Source organism: Aedes aegypti, chromosome 1 (genome assembly GCF_002204515.2).
Source record: "Aedes aegypti strain LVP_AGWG chromosome 1, AaegL5.0 Primary Assembly, whole genome shotgun sequence".
NCBI lineage: Eukaryota > Metazoa > Arthropoda > Insecta > Diptera > Culicidae > Aedes > Aedes aegypti.
In genome coordinates this window covers 51,448,138-51,470,942 of record NC_035107.1, presented here as the reverse complement: position 1 = coordinate 51,470,942, position 22,805 = coordinate 51,448,138, and the positions used below count along the sequence as shown (strand labels likewise).

At 37.6% G+C, this 22,805-nt stretch overlaps 1 protein-coding gene across 3 annotated transcripts in view; it reads right to left on the bottom strand.

Annotated features, from left to right (window-relative positions):
• Nucleotides 1–22,805, bottom strand: part of LOC5569928 (carbonic anhydrase-related protein 10) — a 194,701-nt gene that overhangs the window by 137,908 nt on the left and 33,988 nt on the right. For 2 of the 3 annotated variants that reach the window (XM_021848444.1, XM_021848423.1), the window contains exon 2: nucleotides 11,067–11,724. In XM_021848444.1, coding sequence (XP_021704136.1) covers nucleotides 11,067–11,118 — 52 coding nt within the window. In that variant the 5' untranslated portion in view covers nucleotides 11,119–11,724. The remainder of the gene's footprint in view (nucleotides 1–11,066; nucleotides 11,725–22,805) is intronic. The other variant, XM_021848510.1, reaches the window with a different exon arrangement.

Genomic DNA, 22,805 nt, shown 5'->3' with positions numbered 1-22,805 from the left:
AGACTCCTCTTTTTTTTTAGAAAGGGGAGCAAAAGGAATGAAGTCAAATGTTTTTGTTTACTATTTTCGATTGAAGTTGGTCGTGGATTCTTTCGTCGATGACGAGACGACAACCTGTCTGAGTGATTTAACTGGATGGCTTTCTTTATTTTGTTACCAGTCGGTGACGGAACTGTCGATTGCTAGCTCTGATTAAATGAGGTGCGAAAGGTTAATTTACTTCTAATTGAGATTAGCTCGTTTCGATTTACCTTAATCGTGATTCTATACCATTACCCGGAATACCATTACTTCTTCTTCTTCTTTCTGGCATTACGTCCTCACTGAGACAGAGCCTGCTTCTCAGCTTAGTGTTCTTATGAGCACTTCCACAGTTATTAACTGAGAGCTTACTATGCCAATGACCATTTTTGCATGTGTATATCGTGTGGCAGGTACGAAGATACTCTATGCCCAAGGAAGTCGAGAAAGTTTCCAACCCGAAAAGATCCTCGACCGGTGGGATTCGAACCCACAACCCTCAGCTTGGTCTTGCTGAATAGCTGCGCGTTTACCGCTACGGCTATCTGGGCCCCGGAATACCATTACCCGGAATGCAATTTGCCGGAATACCGCTTACCGGAATATACCATTACCCGGAAAAACCATTTACCGGAATGTTCCATTTACCGGAATGCACCAATACCCGGAAAGCCATTTTCGACGACCTTATTCAGTACATTTGCATACAATTTTTATTCTCTTTCAATGATGTTCAGCACAAATTATGTCACGCTAACCATGGACATTCTTGACTCCCTCGGTTTTTATAAACACTTTTTCAAAAGACAACTTCAAACAGCTATGGACCAAATATGTTTTTCCTCTTGCCGGCGTTAACTCAACTGGGACAAAGCTATTCTAGAAACATTTCAACAGTTTTTGCAGAGAGCCTATGTCAATCGACCACTTTTGCATTCGTACATAGTTTGACAAATATGTTAGTACTCTAGCTCTGAAACGTCGTCAAATTTGAGAACTAGAAATAATTTTGAACCGGCGGTTTTCAATTCTACCAACCTTAGCTTGGTCTTTCTAAATAGCTTCACTTTGTCGCAACGAATATGAACGAATATTAACGAATAATTATAATATATAAATTTAATTACATGTGCAATTTGCGATTTTATTAGAAAAGAATCGCCTGATATGGTGAAGAGCTACTTGAGCACTTCCACAGATTTTTCTAGGCCGAATTATCTGAAATATTTTGTTATGTATATTTGATGTCAAAAATTTACGAGGTCAATATAAATCAAAAAATCGCTTAACGATTGAGGTTGGGTGCATTGTAGTAAATGGAACATCTCAGCATTTGAAAACGTTTGGATTTATGATGGTTTTTTTTATTCTCTTCAAATCACAATTTAGAATCCAATTTAAATATTAAATCAAAAAAGTTCAACACGATTTTTTAAGCGACATCGACAAAAAATCGACGCGATTTCGTTGCTGAGTCGCTGCAAGCACTCTTATATGGATCCATATAGATCGACACGACGAAAATCGCTGCGAAATTGCGTCGATGTGGCTTAGAAACGCTGATCAAACTGTGCATGCATGTAGTGGACCTCCCTTGTTTCATTAGCTCATAAATCATAACAACATGACATGAGTCACGATAAAAGCGCACTCCAAACGGCAGTACGTGTGGTCAAGAAATTCCGAGTGATACACTTGTTTTGCTGACCATCACTTACTGCCATATGCAGTGCGCCACAGTTCAACCGCGGTGCAATGAAATTAAATAGCTCAAATTACAACGCCACCTAAATATATGCAGAATAGCCAACGTCGTTCCCGGGTGTCTACCTTTTGTCTCTCTTGCTCATGTATCGATTGAAGAAATCAATCACCGAAATGAAATTGTTTATATCAGCAATTATTCCCTATTTAAGTCGTGACAATTATGAATAAAGAACAGTCTTGATTGAACCTAGAACCATGTGTTTTGATTATGATCCGAAGCTGTATCCAGCCTAGAACACCATAATACCAAAACGCTTTGGAAGCTCGGTGATCTCCGGTCTTCGCGACCATTAGTTGACACCACCGATGCTTCGCTTTCCTTGGTTCTTGTGTCGCTGTTACGTGTCTATGCCGGGTCTGTTTACAACGTGTGTCGGTCGGTCCGTCGAATAAGAGAACGGTACGGTCCGACCACGATATGCAGCGCATGTGCATGTCGCTATCACCGTAAAAAAATCGCCTTGATTTAGGGGAGCCTTTATGGTTCGAGGAAATCTAAAAAATCAGGTAATGTCGGAAAACCCTTAACCGTAGGATGAAAAATTGATAGCAAAATTCTTCAAAACCGCAAGTAGTCGCGAGGACTGGAATAAATGTTTCCGAATCAAAATTATCACCGGAAGCATTTTGATTGATAGTTATATGGCTCAGTAGTTCATCAAAGTGTTCTTCAAACCGCCTGATTCCTTGCGCTGTATCATCGTCTAAAAACAAATGAAATCATCAATAATAGCATATACAATAGCGTAATCCTTTTGGTAATTCAAGCACTTTGTATATTAACAACAAAGTGGTGTAGTGGTTAGACCACGCACCTTCCACGCCGAGGACCTGGGATCGAATCACATCCTCTAGTAGTCGCTTATGACAAAAAGTTCCTTCGGAAGGAAAGTAAAGCCTTTGGTCCCGAGATAAACTAGCCTAGGGCTAAAAATCTCGTTAATAATGATAGAAAAAAAAAATTAACGACAGAGTCAGTGATAATCATGTCAAATGTCATACTCAAATCATACTTATGTATATCAATAGTGCAATTAAATGCTTTTCGACCAAATGTCAATTCGACGAAATTCCCTTCCGGACCAAATACGTACATTCTACTGAACTTCATTCGACTAAAAGTCAATCAACTAATAATCATTCGGCTGAATGCCATTCGACTGTACGTCTTTTGACTAAACGTCATTTTATCAAATGTCATAGATTTGAAAAGAATATTGGTAATCGTTTCTAAAATGCTTAAATTTCATAATATTTTAGTGTTTAAATTCAAAGATACAAATGTTCTCGATTCCGAAGAAAATAGCTTTGACCTGACGGATCATACTAATACACATCTTCTTCTTCTTCTTCTTTCTGGCGTTACGTCCCAACTGGGACAAAGCCTGCTTCTCAGATTAGTGTTCTTATAAGCACTTTCACAGTTATTAACTGAGAGCTTCCTTTGCCGCTTGATCATTTTTGCATGTGTATATCGTGTGGCAGGTACGAAAATACTCTTATGCCCTGGGAATCGAGAAAATTTCCTTTACGAAAAGATCCTCGACCAGCGGGATTCGAACCCACGACCCTCAGCATGGTCATGCTGAATAGCTGCGCGTTTACCGCTACGGCTATCTAGGCCCCACTAATACCCATACTAATACTAATACCCAGTGAACCACGTATCGTATAACAATGTGCGTCTAAAATTAGATATTCGTGCGTCAAAAATCAGAATCGCACAAGATTCCAAATTAACCCTTAAAAAGCGTGGAAGACTTTGTCTCACGTTTTTTAACATATCTTTTGACTCAATAGACCAATTCTTAAGATTTTAACGGTTTTGTGAAAGGGATTGGTTGCACCTTTATATGCACCAACAAGGATCTGGATACCGGTGGCCAATCCAGATACATGGCTGGAAATGTAGTGTACACCTCCTATTCCAAGAGTGATCATTGGTAAAATTTCAATTTATGGTAGGTGTACCAGTTATAGCCATAGTGGTTCCCTACCCAAGTAACCATAAGCACTAATATATCAGGTCTTATATCAGCATTAGTGGTGCAGAGAAACACGGTTATATCTTGGCACTATAATGGCACGCTATTTCGCCTTTTCTGGCATTATAATAGCATTATATGCGTATATAAAACTGACATGCATCAAATGATTACCCTATATGCGTATATAATGCTGTTACCGTGCCGCATTATCGTGCTTACTGGTTACTTGGGTATTTCGCCCGATGATATCTTGAATGTCTCCACATTTTGAAAAGTTTTGTGTGTTTTAGCATTAAGATGTAGGATATATCTTGATGTTCAAACATTCATAAAGATTAAAAATGCGAAAGTCATCTAAATTTCACATATGGCCAAATAGTGAACCACTATGGCCATAACTGGTACACCTTCCCCATTTCGAATGTCTTTATGTCAACGTGTATGAATATAGCATGTATGAAGTCTAGCAATCGCATGTGGGCCATTTTTGTATCACAATAATTACTTGACCATTTGACATGCTCAGATATCGGAGGCCAGAATTCTCATTAACTCGACACAAGATGACCATTAGAAGCAAATTCGGTCATATTGAATACAGGTCGGACTCGATTATCCGGCTTCTCGATTATCCGGAATTGGATTATCCGGAATTTGGTTTTTGATATTCATGTTTTTCAGTTTTTATTTATTATTTTAAATAATTTGGTTTTGCAGTATACAAGATGAATGAGTTTGCAGTTTTGGACGTAGGTAAGAAAAAGGGAGCTTGAAAAGGGTTTTTTTTGTGTATGGCAGCCAAAACAATTTTTTTCTTCTCAAGCCCCCTAACGTTCCTAGGAAAAAATTTCTGGCTACGCCACTGCATCATATAAACAAAACAAAAATAAAAGATAACATTTAAGTCATTTAATCATTAATTTTCTTTTTTTTTAGTGATTCGATTAATCGGAGGATTCGATTATCCGGAGTGAAAAAAATCGATACTCCGGATAATCGAATCCGACCTGTACTTGTGACCATTTTACGTCTAGTTTAAAAACCCATGTTTTTTTTTGTTTTAAGCGGTCAAGTTTAACCATTACAAAATTATCATTTTTCGAAACTTAACACAACTACAGTTTCAACATATAAGAGCTATTGTAGGTAAATTTAAATCATTCTGGACGAATAGATACCCAGATGTCCAGTAGCTCCGGTATGGAAATTCGGAATTTAAAAGAATCGCATTATGAATGTTCCGGCTTCCTATATCTGAACATGTCAAATGATCAGGTGATTAATGTGGTTCAAAAAGTGTCCACATGCGATCGCTTTCCTTCCGTTTCATTGCACATTTCAACGGTCTACTTGATGGCAAAACGAAGCTTGCCGGGACCACTACTTGATAATAATTGTCAAAATCAAAAAAGTTTTGAAAAATATTTCGATTTGACAAGCTGGTGAAATTAATGTTAATAATCGAAGGGTTTCGTGTTGCCAAAAATAAACCGTGCCTAAATTGAATGGGCATTCTATACGAGTGAATTGATTCATATGAATGATGTATAACAAGAATAATGTAGGGTGCCGTTACCGATGGTTGTAATGTACCGTCAAACGGGGTAACTTGCTACAATTTTCAACTTCAAAGCTAAGTGGATGAAAAATATGAGGATTTAGATGAGACAAAAACCATCTGGTACCCTAATCGCCATGTAAAGAACACCACGCGTTTTTATTTTATCAGTATTTGGTTTTCTGGGATCAGGAGAGACGAAATATATGCATTTTTAATGATACCCCTGATGTGGGGTAAAATGCAACACACAGTGCTACCTAAAGTGCACTATTAAAAACTTAACCTACATCGTGTCATTTAAGAATTTTCTGCAGCTAAAACATGACAACAAACTACAAGCTAGCACATATTAAGTCTTGACAGTTATTGGAAAGTCATTAAAACATTTTAATGCAACTTTTCTATGAACACAATGGTATTTTAAGTTATATTTCACATAACTCATTTTTTAAGCATATTTAAATTAAAGCGACGAGTCACATATTAATATGTATGTCCTCAAAAAGTCTCTGTTGGTATTTTGACATAACCTTCATCATATATCATGCACAAAAATTCCCAATGGCAGATCTGCAAGTTACTGTTTATACAGATTTTCAAAATTATTCATGATTTTCATGAAGAAAATAAAATTAAATGTAATAATAATGCGATTCATGTAAATTTTCTAATATTTAGTACCAAACGTGTATTGAGTTGATCGAGGCATAACAATTTTAATGTTAATGAATAAATATCTGTTCAATTTTGCCTTTTCATTTGTTTTCAATGACAAACGGTAAGAAATATTAAACTATTGAGATCAAAATTGCTGTTGCAAGTTACCCCACAAGGGTAGTCAAAAACGTTTTTGAATTTTTATAGTGTTTAAGCACAAAATTATCAAAATGTTTATGTTGTCAATTTGTACACTAATAAGTACTGTTACTGATAGCAAATACCTCGAATGGCATAATTCTACCGTTTCTGTGGTACGAGGAAAGTTTTTCAGCATTAATTTCATACAATCCAACATATAACATGATTTTCACCTCCAGCAAACCAACCAAAAAAGAAATTATTCCTAAACCCTCGCCTAAATTTTCTGTTATATACCTAAGGTCAATAAATGGCGTAATAAATTATAATAATTTAATTCAATACTGAACGAAACGACAATTCGGTAACATGTCGATGTGTTGCAAGTTTCACCCCTGTTGCAAGTTACCCCGTTTGACGGTACCAGTAGATTGGACTATGGAATAAACCATACATTTTTCGATAAAAACGACATGTGCTATTTTTGGTAGATGGATCGTCTCTAATTTAGACGATTTGCCAAGTTTCAGCTTTTTATTATATCAAAAAGCCATATAAATAATTGAGTTTATGCCAAAAATTTGCTCCCTCACCAATAGTTGCCGTCGTGTTCCAGTAGTGCAGTTGTCCTCAGCCTAACCGATTGCACGGGCCATCTCAACGCTTTTGAAATAAGTCGCGGGCCGCAAGATTTATAAGGATTAATTTTAGCAGCTTTCAATGGGATTTCAAAAATCACTATTTCTATGCATACGGATAATACATTTCTGGAAACTTTATGATCAAAGCAGTAGGGGTTTGAACGAGAAACAATGCCAAGTTTTTGATGAATTATGTTAGCTAATATAAAATAATTCATGACGAAAAAACTCACCTTGAAATACTTTTTAAAAATTAGGAACAAAGCTTTATTAGTACACTTTACTCAAATTCGATCAACATTTCACTTACACTATTGTGGACAATGCATTTTCAACTTTTTCGATTAATAATACAAAATAGTCAACTTTAGAGGGTATTATCTATTTTTAAAAGGATCGATTTATATTAAATTTTAACATTACTTGAGTTTTACCATATATTTGTTACATTTTTTACTTTTACGAGTTAAAAACAGTAACGGTAAATTTTTCGACAAGTTTCAAAATTTACACAAACCAAAAAAATTGGAATATATCGATAGTATCTTTAGAAAAGTTATACATTTAATTGAAATTAACAATTATGTTCAAGATACTTGCATAGGTCTCTTATATTATGAGATAAATCGTTTAAATTCTTTTCGCGAATTCACTTCAATCGGAATGATATGATTTTTAATCTCTTGATTTTTGATATTTTGAAAATGTTTACACCTGAGCAATTTGCGTAATGCTGTGTAAATGTTATTCATATCGGACTATTAATAACTGAGATTTATCCCACAAAAGTTGATTATTTATGATGGAAGGTCGAAAAAGTTGCAAATGTGTTGTCCAATATTGTACATCGCTTTGCATTTGGGCTCGTCAACCATTCAAAAAGCAATCCATATTGAAATATTTCAAATAACACAATCTTCAAAGGTTTACAGAAATAGGAGACATTTTTGAAGTCTTATATAAAAAAAATCTTTTTTAAAATATCAGCGTTCAGGGGACACCTCTGCAAGACGAAGAAACTGGTTCAATTGTTTAAACTGAAATATGTTCAGTAGAGAGATTTTTAGAGATATGAAGACTTTTTGCAGGTCCTTAGCCTTCCTTTTAAGATTCTGGAAAAATTTCAGGTTTTTCAGAAACTTTGAACCTTTGAATGAGTCAAAGTCAATTTCATATTACTCCTTATGCCACGAAGATTGATGAATGCAGACACATTTTACATGATTTCAATGACATACTTTCCAGGAGAAAAGTTGCAAGAGCAAAGGATTAAACTTCAGCATGAATAAAAATTATAACATGCGGACCGCATCACATTAATAATCAAAATCCATTCGCGGGTCGCACAAAACTTTCTTGAGGGCCGCATTTTGGTGACGCAGTAGTGGATCAACGGATGGAAGCAATTTGAAAATGGATGTATAAGAATGAAGAAAAGTTCCAGAGATGATCTTCATGCTTCATTCGAAAGATACTATTTGCTGTTCCGATGGAAAAATGTTAAACCTATGTAAAAATTTACCATTTTGTTCAAAATTTCTTGTATCATTTCTGAACGTCTACTACTGGAGCACTAGCGCAACTACTGGAACACGTGTACCAATAGTGGCTCAAACAATTTTATGTTAATAAAATAGCTTTATCACTCTTTTTATATTTTTCTTTCTGTTGACACCAAAAGATCTCTGTTAAGGCTTTTTGTTATTTCGTTATGATTTTTTATAGCTTAGGTAGTCCACTAATGGCACCGGCACCCTATCTACCAAAATGGTGACTGGGTACTCTTTACTTTTATATTCGTCTTGCTGAAATAGTAACAAAAACGTTCTTTGTTATAGTTAGTTATGGATCCCGCACTACCAAAGTAAATCGCATTATCAAAGATCCCTCGTTTTACGGTACCCATATTGCGATTCACTACAGTTCTAACACCACTTTTTCGTACAATTTCCAATCAAATCCGGATCGTTCATGGAATCAACGTTTCTCAAACCGATTGTGACCTAGAACCAAATCGTTCTTCACAAATTTTACGATTTATCAATTAACTTTGACCCCATTATCTCCGTACGTGATGACAAGAATCATCATCTGCCACAAAACCGACGACGACGACGACAACAGGCAATCACAGTTGCAGACGAGCCAGCTTTGATTGCATCCTCCTCGGAAAACAGTCGGATTTGGCGAATCTAATTTCGCACGCATAAACACCCTCGCCCTCGGCTGGTGCCACGTCGACTCACCGACATGGAGCTTCACCGCATAATAATTGAACATTCGTCGTTTGTGTCTTTTCATCATCGTGTTGAAAGCGCGAGCAAGCATAGAGCAGTACTTCGAGCATTGCCGCATAACCAGAGCGCGCCATTTCACGGGAATAATTCAATTTGTTCTAATTATGATGTTTTCATTAAAATGCAACCGGCAATTAGGAATTATGCAACAGAACATACGCTTTACGATGCTTTCTGTGCTTTGACTTGATTGGAGGTGTTGATGAGGATTCAGATCAGTTGCTAATGTAATCATAGCTTGACCAGCTATAAAAAAATTTGAACTGTTTTTTAGATTTATCATTACAAATAATACATTTACATGATAAACTGAATTAAATATACTCAGCCTTGTGATAGTGTTTGCGTCTATGATGCAAAGTCATGCTGAAAGCTGACATTAATTCCTCCATTCAACAAGTTTGCTTGAGAATTCTTTCTGGAGGATTCCGGGTTCGAAAAACGCCTCAATAATTCGTTTGTGCAAAGGGCAAGCCCAAAAGTTGGACTTAGGTTGCCCTCGCAATTTGCGTATACAAACTTTTTGGTATCTTTCTTTCTTTAGCGTGAGAAGAACCTCCGCAAATCATGCATTTAGCATCCATGCGTTTCCACTTTTGGCATTGACGGCGCTTTGTGGTGTTTTTGAAACTTTCTCTAAGTTCGTGTAAATGTTCTAATGTCACACGAACATTCAACATAAGTTTTGCTTGTTCTAAAGCTTCAATATTATATAACTCTCTTTTGACAAAGTGAACTAAATATTATTATTGAGAGTGCCCTTACCTAACATTAAGTTATCTTTTTTCATAATAATAACTTGGATTTGAGAAATCCAACCAAATCATTTATTTCATTTTTTATCTCTTTAGGTGGCTTAAAGTCACTTGAGAGACCATGAACAAACTTTAACATTCGCGGATAGGGTCAGTAGTGTTTGATCCTTTGCTCGCGTTGCTTGCTCCTGCGGGGGCGGGTGATGTGAGCAGAATCAATCGTGTTGCGCGTCGCTCGCGCGGCATGAATAGACAGTGGCGTTAAGGCTCAAGACTCCATCATTCAATCATCAGCAATCATCGAAAACTAAAAACCAGTTTTTTAGCACAAATGTTAAGTGAACCTCACGAACATCTATCATTGCATTACAGATAGTAAGCGCAATGCAATGATAGATTTTCATGAACATTGTTTCAGTTTTGAGCAAAAAAACTGGTTTTGAAAATTAGCAAAACGATGATGGTTATTTTCCTCTTAAACGGATTAGGCGTGAATGTATCATGGATCGCATCACCAATCGCTGGTGACTCCCAGATCTTTACCTTATCCCACTAACCCAATATCCTTTCCATGACAACTGTGGAGATGCAGAAGATTCTTCGGTCTCTAGTAACAACGGTTGTCTAGCTAACATTCCTTCCCTTCCCCGATGACCGTAAGGACGTGGCCGGCGCCGTTATTGACTTTTAAAATTTGAGCTCTCGATTTGTGCACATTGAAGAATGGTTAGCTAATCCCAAGCCCCATTCATTGATTCCCTGTGCAACTTCGATTGCTCTAGTCAATCACGGAGTAGCAACTACGAATTGTACGGTCATATATGCTCATGCTCATGCTCTCATGAGAGACCATGAACAAACTTTAAGTTTTGTCGTCATAAGCTTTTTTTGATTTGGAAGGAAACCTTGATCCCCTAATTGATTTGGAAGGAAACCTTGATTCCATAATATCACTTACCCTAATATCTCCGAATTCGGAACAACTGGCTACGATTGGCGGCACCCTTTGCTTCATCCAACTTGAATCGGAACTGCTTCAGTTTGTTACTTGGAAAATATGGATCATTTAACATTATTAATATTTCAAGTTTTTTTTTTGTTGAAAGTAGTGAACGGTCGTTTGATGCACTTCAACAGAGTTTGAAGCACTAAATAGAATTAATTTTCTCCTCATTTAACAATGAAACGAATATATCGAAATATAGAAAAGATCTTTAAATAAAAGAAATATAACTTACCTTTTCCTAAAAATAGCAGTATCACTATATTTACACCTAATTTCGCTAGCATTGTTGCGTTTCTTTGCACGTCTCGTTGAAGCCAAAAAAATAAACTTCCGCTCCAAATTTTTGTTCCCTATTTCTCACCACTAAACTTCTGCTCCTAATTAGTAAACCACTGCCACTCGTTTCAACAAGCAATTATTTTTAATTAACCCGCACATCAAAACTATGGCTTTCCTGTCGCCAGCCTTGGTCTTCATCGCCGATATCAAAGCCAACTTGGATTTACTTTAACCAAACTCAACACGCTGCCCTCAACTGTGGTGGTTGAGAAGCTGTCACAGCAAGCTGACGTTTTGCGCCATTTTTTCCGTTGAATCTCTTTTCCTACGATTTAGCAGTTCACTTGTCGTTTTTTTTCTCTAGATCTTCTCATCCAACACTTGCCCTTTTTTATATTTCTATATTTCCGCTAAAAACTTTCCGTTTCGGTTTATTTTTCTCACTTATTCAACACGCGCGAGCGCCATCTGCAGGACTTCGGGTTGAAACTATTTCCGCACCACACTGATTGAAAATTCTTCCTCCATTTCGTTTGAGGGTGCCGTCGTTGTTGGAACGTTTAAAACCGCAATCGAACTCATTTTTAGCCGTCGGAGAATAGAGGCCGCTGCTGTTGGAACATGAACGAGGGGAAATAAAACATTTAAAATTGCACAAACGACGGAACGTGTTTGCCGACCGGCTTTCTATACGGAATTTGGAAACACTTTTTATTTTCATTGGGGGGTTTTCTGTGTTCTGGGAGGAATCACTTAACTTAATTTGCTGGATGAAGTGGGGATTTTTCACAAGTGTTAATGGTTTGCGTTGCGGAACGTCGCTTTTTGTCAGTGGTGGTTGGAGAAGTGATTGCATTTGTGCAGTGGATTTCTGATTCAAACCTTTAAAATAGTAGTTTACGGAACAAGTTGCAGAATGATGATTTTTACAGCACGAGTCGTACATTTATCCTACGAGGCTATATGTACGACTCGTAGGATAATTGCGACGAGTCCTGTAAAAATCGAGTTCTGCAACGAGTTATGTACAGCATTTTTTGCGATTTCGTAGAACACCACTTGAGGGTATCAGAAATGATATCGGAATGCATTCCCCATCATTTAAAAATTTCTAAAAAAATGTAGTTGATTCATGTAAATGATTCATTATGCAACTCAAAACAATTGCGTAATGAGAAAGCGTTGCGTAATGAATCATTACATTCATTGAAGGAAAGTAGGCCGTTTCATGATAGATTGGCGTGATGAAAAACAGTCTATTACGATGAGAAATTGCAAGACGTATTTTTTTGACCTCACAAGAAAAAATGGAATAATAAACATCATATTTTTAAAGTTCAAACTATAAGATTCTATAGGAAAGCATAAGGGGTCGTCCATAAATGACGTAGCTTTTTAGGGGGGAGGGGGGGGGGCTTCACGAATTTGTGACGAAGTGTGACGAGAGGGAGGGAGGGGTTCTAACAAGTGGACGTAGCATTTTGAATCAAGCAAGTAAAAAGAGAGGCGCTGAAAAACTTGGGTTATAAAATGAGTATTCATTCATATGACAGGAATAAAAAAATATCTATGAAATTTTAGATTTTCTGCAATCAAACAAGATGTTTTGAAGCTTTAAATAGTTATGTAAATAGTATATTATATTCGTGTCTAAATTGATAAATTTATAAAAAAAACAAAATAAGTTAATAAAATATTTAAAAAACAATGCTTTAAATTCTTGGAGTACATTGTTTTGCCTTTTGTCAACAAGACATAAAGCAGCCGTTTTAGTTTTGTTCGTATTTTCTTTTGGGGACCATTTTCAGACATTATCTGCCAAAGCTCATTTCTTTTCACTGAGTCATACGCCGCCTTGAAATCAATAAACATCTGGTCCGTTGTCGAACGGCCCTCACGAAAACCAGCTTGGTATTCGCCGACGAAGGACTCTTCGAGCGGTCTCAGTCTGTTAAACAGGATGCGCGACAGAATTTCGTACGCTGAATTCAGCAGGGTAATTCCTCTGTAATTGGCACACTCCAATCTGTGCCCTTTCTTGTAGATAGGGCGGATGAGGCCATCCAACCAGCCGGTGGGCAATTCTTCGTCCTCCCATACTTTCAGCAGTACTCGGTGGATTGACTGGTAAAGCTGCTCGCTTCCGTGCTTGAGAAGCTCGACCGGGTTCTCGTCCTTCCAAGCAGCCTTACAGTTCTTCAGCTCGCTGATAGCCTTTTTAACCTCTCCTATGGTTGGTGGGTCCACAGCTTGATCGTCATCATCTATGTTCATCCTGTTCCTCGCTACATTTCCATTCTCACCGTTCAACAATTGCTGAAAGTGCCCCTTCCACCTGGCAGCCACCGCCGTTTTATCGGTCAGCAAATTCCCTTCTCGATCATTGCACATGGCGGGCACTGGTACATAGAATCTCCGCATATCATTCAGGTTCATGCTTTCTTGAGCGTCAGCTACCACACTTTCTTCGAGCTGCCTTTTCTTTATGCGGTGGATTCGCTTTTCTACGGCTCTCGCTACCCTGTACCGCTCTCTGTTCTGTCGGGTACCGGTCACAAGCATACGGCTTCTGGCGACATTCTTCATGTCTGTCACCCTCTGGCACTCTTCATCGAACCAGCCGTTTCGTCTTCGTCATTGATCAGTGCCGATCACTTCTTGCGCCGTTGTTGTCACAGCTTCGTGGATAGGGTCCCACAGGCTGTCGACGTCTCCAGCAACGTTGATTCTTCCCAACTGCTCGTCTAGTTGCTGACGGTACTGCGCAGCTACCCCATCAGTCGACAAGCATTGCACATTGAAGCGCAGCGTTCTGTTTGTTGTGGAACTCGTGACGCTGGATAACCGCGCCCGAATTTTAGCTTCAACGAGATAATGATCTGAGTCGATATTAGGGCCTCGGAAGGTCCTGACATCAATGACATCTGAGAAATGTCGCCCATCAACCAGTCGTAATATCGCTCCCAAAACAACAAATATGCGATGATTTTTCTCATTAATAATTGTTTAATCTTTCATACCATTGCGTATTTAGGTTTTTCAAAATAATCACTCTTAATTCTTTATATATTTTGCTGCATATTCAAGAGAAAATTCTGAATGCTCTACAATTATTATTATTTTGTTTTATTCAAGATACTTTACCATTTGTCATGGCATTCGTGTCTGGCTCTACAATTGGGTTTTTAAATTTCTTCTAAAGTAGTCAAAAGTTGTATCCTCGTTTCTTACCGTTTTCTGAGCACATAAGTATTTTTCAGATTTTTTGCACCCCTAAACCGCAAAAAAAAAAACAATAAAAATATAAAATTGCACGCTTTGAAAGAAGATTAACATAATGGCATCTCGCTGTTACCACTAATTGGAATAAATTAAGTTTATCGTGCACAGTTTCCTTACATATTGCAATGGAGGTCATGGTGCAAAAATGAACCTAGGTTGTCTGAACGAACATGAATAAACTTTTTAGTCTAATTTGCAGTTCGTCAATAGTAGGTTGTCTGAATTCCATTTGTTTTTTAAAAAAATATTTTTTTATAGTTCCGGGGCTCATTATTTATTTAAAAAATAGTTTTGGAGTCAATATTGAACGATGAAGCTTACAATGGAATAATTTCAACATCTCTCAAAATCCAACCATCAAACGAACTTTTTTTTCACACATACTAGGACTCCGGAATACAAAAGGATCAAACCTTTGAATCTTCATTCTAATTAAATTTATATCAGATTATCATTTAAAGTTATTAATGTTCACAACAATGTGTGTGCTTGATATTTTGTGCCAATAGGACGATATTCAAAACTGAAAAGGCAATAGATGGCACTTTTTCATTATTTTCCATACGTTTTGACAGTTCTCCGACTACCATTTTTCCATGCGCTTGTGTTGGAAGTTTGAGAAATTGGAGAATCCAGCGTAGCGCGATCAGTGGGTGGAATACAGTGTCGTCGCTCAACGGCCAGTGAAAGAAACTGAATGTTCGAAAGGTTGTTACCTGTACTTTTTGCCGCTGGCGCCAACTGTTAGCTTTTAAGGTGAAGGTTCATTGAGCACGTAAACATAATGTTGCCACCCACTCGAGCCACCCGCTAAAGCACCCTCTCGAGCCACCCAACAAGGCGGAGCACAATGTTATGTGCGTCGGCCAAAAATGAATCATCATGTTTCATGTATACCTCCACTAACAAAATTATGTAGGTAGTATTACTTGCACACGTTTCATACAAAGGTATTATTGTCGATATGAATTCATCAACAACTTCATAAAAACTCGAAATCACAATTTATTTCATTTGGTAGTGAAAACATGTTTTTTGACCAAAGTTATAAGCATTTTTCACACCATGCGTGTGTTGTTTACTATTTTTGGCAGTTTTTTCCTCTCTTGTCTCGCTTTTCACGGACGGAGCAAGTTGCCATCAGCATGCATTTGAATTCTACAGTCAATTGTACTGTATAATATCTTATATTCACACACTCAAAAAAGCGTTCTGGAAAACGTGAACTGTCAAAAATACACCGTCAAAAACTGGCATCTCTTCCAATCAGTGAGAGCGGCGCATCCGAATCATAAACAATGTTGGCTCAGTGAATTCGCGTTCCGGTTCTGTTTTCGAGCACAAATTGACTAATATAAGTGATTTATTGCTCCCAGGAGCATCGTGCGTGAATAATCAAAGTGTTTCAAGTATCGCATTAGATTTTTGAATTGCTACGGTGAGTAGAAATACGATTAAAAGTGAATTTTAGAACGGGCACCGAAAAGCCAGCAAACATTACCTCGGTGCGTGAAGAAGAAGTGATTCGGAAGTGCGTGGTATTTTACAACAAAAATCACAGCAATAACTACGTGTTTGCATTCAAAAACTGATGATTTGTGAAAAACACATTATGGAATGTTTTCAGTTAAGAAACCACCGCACTACAATAAGGTTAGTAACTTCAAATAATCATTTTTTGTGATCGCTCTCCAAAACACTGTGAGAAGCGTGGGAGGAGGGAGCGGAATGCGAAGGGGAAGTAAGGTGCCATATTAGAGGCCATTTTGGTACTCATGGGGATATGTCCTTAATAACGAAATAAACAGTCGTTACCCTATTTGGCGAAATAAACATTCCAACACTTTTTTGGCTTATTGTCACAGATAAACAAATCGAAATAGTTATTCGGCGAGCCTCGATGGATAAATGTACAACTCGTGCTGAAAAAAATCATCATTTTGCAACTTGTTGCAAACAACATTTTTTGTTATTGCGAAAAACTCCGTTTAAACTGTATCATTTCCAAAAGCACAAACAAACATTTCAACAGAAACCATGTAGACATACATTCACGAGGAGTATCATTTCAGTTTTTTTTTTTCAATCGTGTAGGCTGCGACATAGTAGTATCCTGAGAGAGACTCTCGAAGAGGAAAAATATCAACATCATATGCAGCCCAGATTCCGCTGTCACGAAACGTCAAATGCAGCCCATCTTTTTTTTTTGAAATAAGCTTTGTGCTTGTGGCCACTACTGTGCCGGAATCAGTTGATCTGTAGCTTCTTTACCGATACAGATCTATTTTTAACTAATCTATATTTACATCTGCTTTCACTCTCTCCTTTTCTTTTACTCTCACACCGAGCAGGTAGGAGAGAGCTCTGCTGTTAGTGAGGCTAGCTGCCTGCGAAGAGGGTCAGTTTGTCTCAGTCACCATCTGATACTGACGGAGGATGGATGTGCTCACCAAAGCACGGTCCTCCGTGAGGCGTCTTCTGGTGGCTGGACGGTTTTTTTTTTGTGGAGGGGCTGGGAATCGAACCCATGACCTTCCGCTTATGAAGCGAAAGCATAACCTCAAGGCTACACACCCCCCTAACCCATCGTTTTTATGGCTGAAAAGGTGAAAAGTATTGTATTCAAAATAAACTATTATTAAAAACCTCAGTCAGCGGAGCAGTTTTTCCAAAAATGCCGATAAATCTAAACACAAGACTAGTTATTTTTAATGTCTGCTACGTTTTCTGACATGAAATTTCAATCAAAATGCCGTTTATACTTCGGTGTGATGCAAACGCAATAGTTTTTTTGCTGAGATGATCATGTGAGCGCTTGAACGGCTTGCGCAAGATTGATGTACACACTGAGTGGAATAAGAAAAAAACTCACAAGGGAGGGTCACGATAGCGTCCCCCGGGGTTTTCATCCGGACTATTTTTGTTGGATTCTACATGTCAAAATATGGAAAAATCCAAAGCCTTTCGGGTGATGGGCTAGTGGTGTAGCCAGGAGGGGCTCTCAAAGGGGCAATTTTTTGCATATCGAATATTAATGTAAAATTTTCTTATCCAACAAAATAAATAATTTTGATGCTGATTGTAGTAGAAACAAGGAGAAGGCATAATAATCTTTATGAATAATGCATATTTACTACACCAAGGGCGTAGTCAGGGTGAAAACTCGGGAGTACAATTTCATAATAACATAACATTATTTAGAATCAATTTCTGACCAGTTCACGCTATTCCACCTATACCAAGAAAAAAGAAGGAGAGCCAGATATTTTCTCCAGTGGTGTAGACAGAAAGGGCTTTTTAAGGGCTATATTTAGCATGGAGCAAATATGGAGGTACGGGTTCTAATTATGATCTACGATTTATTTACATTCAACTTGTTACATTCAAAAGTTAAAATCGAAACATTAAGTGATAATTAAAATTTATTGAAGTCGATTTCAAATAACTTATGGATGCTTCAGTATGGATGTATGCATTATGTCTAGTTATATAACATTGAGGGTACATTATAAGGAGTTCGACTCGATCGAGGTTTAACAGTATATATCTTACAGATCTCTTTCTGTCAATGTTTAAACGTTCACCATAAATTGTCCAACATCCCAACAATAAAATAATAACAAAGAACAACAATTATGAAATACTTTCATTAAATAAAACAAGAGAATGCTGGGTGCCACATTTATTTAAAATCAAACCAATGCTTCAGACTTTTTTTTCATTTACAGAACGTGTGTAGTCGTTTTATCAGTGTATGATCAATGCAGAATACTCTTTCACAATGTGCACATCTGATAAACGCAGTTTGTTCGCAGTCTGTTTCTGTAAATTCATCACTTTGAATTCTTCCGCAGCAATAATCAATAGGAGTATCGAATGGCCCTGGATGATTTACAATATAACCGCATTTAAAAAAAGCAAAACGTATGAGATTTTCAAACCGTGTGGCACTAAACTGATAGTGTGCAAAAGATTGAATTCGCAGAAAATAGTCCCTGTGCCAAATATTGACGTTGTCCTTAGCTATCACTGAATCAGTAGTGTAGAATATCTTCTTCTTTCTGGCGTTACGTCCCCACTGGGACAGAGCCTGCTTCTCAGCTTAGTGTTCTTATGAGCACTTCCACAGTTATTAACTGAGAGCTTACTATGCCAATGACCATTTTTACATGTGTATATTCGTGTGGCAGGTACGAAGATACTCTATGCCCTGGGTAGTCGAGAAAATTTCCAACCCGAAAAGATCCTCGACCGGTGGGATTCGAACCCACGACCCTCAGCTTGGTCTTGATGAATAGCTGCGCGTTTACCGCTACGGCTATCTGGGCCCCTGTGTAGAATATAAGATTACGATTTTAATAAGACCTTGTTTTAAAATTTTGGTCGATCCAATGCTGAATAAGTTACAAATGTTTTTTCAGTGTGTTTTTGATAATTGTCACAACTTTAAGTAAAAATTTGGCATATAAAATTCGAAAAATGTTTTTGGAAAAATACATACGAAGTAAGAATAACTCTTTTCTTTTCGAATGCGGCTTAGAGAGTTTCAATTGGACGTGTAATCGCAGAGATATGGACTGAACACTTTTGTATGTTTTTAAGGGGGTGAATCCAAACTTATGCACGGGAGTGTAATCTATAATTAAATTAGTGGTTCATGGCCAGTGCAAAATTCTAATGGCTCCTTGCTCAAACCTTTAGGTTACGGATTCCTTAAGTTCTAGTGAATAAATGTTCGGACAACCCCCCTGCATTGGGGTCGTTTCGGCCAATTTTACATGGAGTATCACCAGTGTTATATGTATTTATATGTAATTCTAATGCATAAGAAGAATTGAAGTCATAGTTTACTAGTTGCAAAATCAAAGACACAGACAAACCTGTGCAAAACTATGCGCATGATATCATTGTAACGTATATTTTTTATTACAATTTATTTGATTTTGCTGTACCTGTTGATTTACGTACTTTCTTTATTACATTGGATTTATTTTATAATATATATTGAGTCGATATTTCAGTAATGTTAATTTGATTATATTGTATTATTTGCAAATTTACGATTGTAAATCGTGTTGTATAATTATAAAATCAATAAAAAAAAATCAAAATCATATGCTTGGAAGAGTCATAGAAGATTTTTGGCCATATTCGTTTATGCAACACCGACTGGTGCACATATGTAAGAGATAAATTATTCATATAACAATGAGAAATCAAGATTTTTTTCTCCTTTATTATAGTGATTTTTAACTCGAGCAATGGAGAATTTCCTTTATAATATTTTAATATAAGAAAATTTAACCATACTAATGCCCTTGCTAGTAGCAGAATCGTTTTATTCACAGACATACTTGGACTGTTCTATGTGCTGAAAAGTGTAATTTTGAAAAATACTAGTTAACATTGCCCTTTCTGTCTACACCAATGGAGGAAATATTTGGCTCTTTTCTTTTTTCTTAGTAAAGGGATAGCGTGAACTGGTCAGAAATTGATACTAAATAATGTTATGTTATTATGAAATTGTACTCCAGAGTTTTCACCCTGACTACGCCTTTTGTGTAGTAAATATGCATTATTCATAAAGATTAATATGCCTTCTCCTTGTTTCTACTACAATCAGCATCAAAATTATTTATTTTGTTGGATAAGAAAATTTTACATTAATATTCGATATGCAAAAAATTGCCCCTTTGAGAGCCCCTCCTGGCTACACCACTGGCCCATCACCCGAAAGGCTTTGGATTTTTCCATATTTTGACATGTAGAATTCAACAAAAATAGTCCGGATGAAAACCCCGGGGGACGCTATCGTGACCCTCCCTTGTCAGCACTCGTAGAAAAAGAAGACCGTCTCCGCGAGTCTCGTCTCAGGTAGTATCTACCCAGGGGGTGCGGTCTTGAAAATTTTGGGCGTTCAATTTGAACACAATATTTTCCTCGAGTGCTAGCCGTTGTTTGTTTGTCTGTCTCTCAGGATACCATTTTCAAAGAGCACGCTCATAAAGCTTTACGCAAAACAGCACCAGTTTAACCAAACAATGAATGCAAGAAATCAACTGAATCATAAAGTTTCTGACCGTTCATTAACAAGAAACATAATTCTTAAAGTCCTGAACTATTTACGGATAATTTGAACATAGAAAAACCTTTCGTCATAAGTTGCCAATCTTTGTGTTACATAAAACGTACTAAATTTTTTTAGCGTGTCGAAATTATGACCGCAAAACCCTAGGCATGCTCAGATCATTTTTACGAAAATTATAGTTTGACAGCATGCTGGCTGCTTTTTGATTTCCAATTTGCACCCCACAGGTATCTACGAATGTCACAAATTTTCTCGTTCACACACCTATGTTCCTTATTAGAGGACAGAACAGGTAAGACAACGCGTACAGTAGCAGATTCTGCTGTCACCTCTAAGAACTCTGGACGATCCGTTCCCAAACCAGTATAGGCCTATTCACATGACGTCTCGAATCAGCTGATCGGGAAGCACTTTGACAGTTCTTCTATGAAAATGACAGGCCCGTGTTAGCACCGGTCCTCCACCGATGTAAACAAATGCATAGACGGATCTGTCACATGAAAAGGCCTATTGTCGATCAATCGTTAGAAAATGCAGTTCGCGATAACGGATTTTCCTCGGTATCCATGCAAGATACCCTGCATCGGAAGTATGGTGCATTAGTGCATATCCGGATACGAATCGAATGCACCACATCCGAAGTTAGGTATCTCGCAAATATTCTGAGAAAAATACAAATTCGGCGAGAAACCGATTCTAACTTTTTATCGCGCCGACAATTTCACTAGTCTTCTGTCTGTATCGCACATCAGCTATAGAATCAGATGCTATGGCAGAATAGACTGGAATATTTGGCTGACGCCTCTCAAACAATACCGAAAAGTGCTACTTTTCAGCACCGAAAACAGTGCTGAAAAGTAGCACTTTTCAGCTTTTTTTTGTAGTAAAAGCAGGCCATTATGTAGTGCAAATTGTCAATGGAAAGTTGATTAATTTGCAACAAAATCGCAAAAAAGCTTTTTTGACATGTATGAACTATTTTTGAGACTATTGCTTATCAAACGGAGCAAACCTGTATAGATGAATCGGTTCTAAAATCATCGTTTGAATATTCCAAATTTAGTCCGTCACAGTCCATACTTGAAATCAGAGTGTCGTGTTTCTCATGTATACCTAAATGAGCTAGTGTGCCATGCGATATTTCATATCGCAGCTCGCAGTGAGACACGAGATGCGGATAGGTACAAAACATATCTTAGTGAGCGAGTCTCATGAGACATCTCGTGAGGCTCGTCACATATGCTTACTAGGAGTACTTTTATGCAGTTATGTTTGCCTAGTACAATAACCCCACGAAAGCATACGACTTCGGTCTTTGCCTATGCTTCTTCGGTGGCCAGTCCAAGTTTTTCAATTCAAATTCTAGAATCTCAACCGCGTTGAACCACGTCAGTCATTTGAAAGTGCCTACGGGCAGTTTGATCCCTTTTCCTTGCTTCTGAAACCTTCACCTGCGAGGCTCAAGTGCACTGTCACATTGAGATTTTCTCATGAGACGGCGCATGAGCCAGTGCAGATGTGATCGTTTGAGCTAGTACATTGCTACGTGAGATCTAAAAAATGTGTCTCACTATAGCACGTACTCAAGCGCGTTGTTATTATATTTTTGCAATTTCTCATCGTAATATGCTGTTTTTCATCACGCCATTCTATCATGAAACGGCCTACTTTCCTGCACTGAAGTATGCAGCGCGGGAATAGTCATTACGCAACTGAAACCAGTGCTGTAATGATTCCTTACGTAACGTTTTCTCATTACGCAACTGTTTTGAGTTGCGTAATAAATCATTGCACAACATTTTTTCAGAAATTGTAAAATAATGGTGAATGCATTCCGATATCATTTCTGACACCCTCAAGTAGTTTTCTACAAAATTGCAAAAAATGTTGTACGTTACTCGTTGTAGAACACGATTTTTACAGCCCTCGTCCTAATTTACGATTCGTGCTGTAAAAATCATCATTCTGCAACTTGTTCCGTAAACTACTATTGTGCGCTCATGGCAAGCTGATCTCAAGCTCTTAATATAAAGCGCGTATAAATGATGTCTGCTTGAAGTCTGTCCCCTTCATAAGATCTGACCTGGGCTTTCATTAGCTCAAATCCAGATTCAAAAATAACGAGGAAGAAGTTTTCCGGAACAGTTACGTATTTTCAGCCGATTCGTTCTCCTTGTCATGGGAGATTTTTGTTGACCAAATCTTCTGAAAATCGGCAGTTAGATGAGTATTGGCGCAAAGTTCGAATCCAATAGGTTTTAGAAAATCACCCAAGACGAAGAGAACAATAAAGCTGCCGAAAATACAACAAATTAGCCTAGT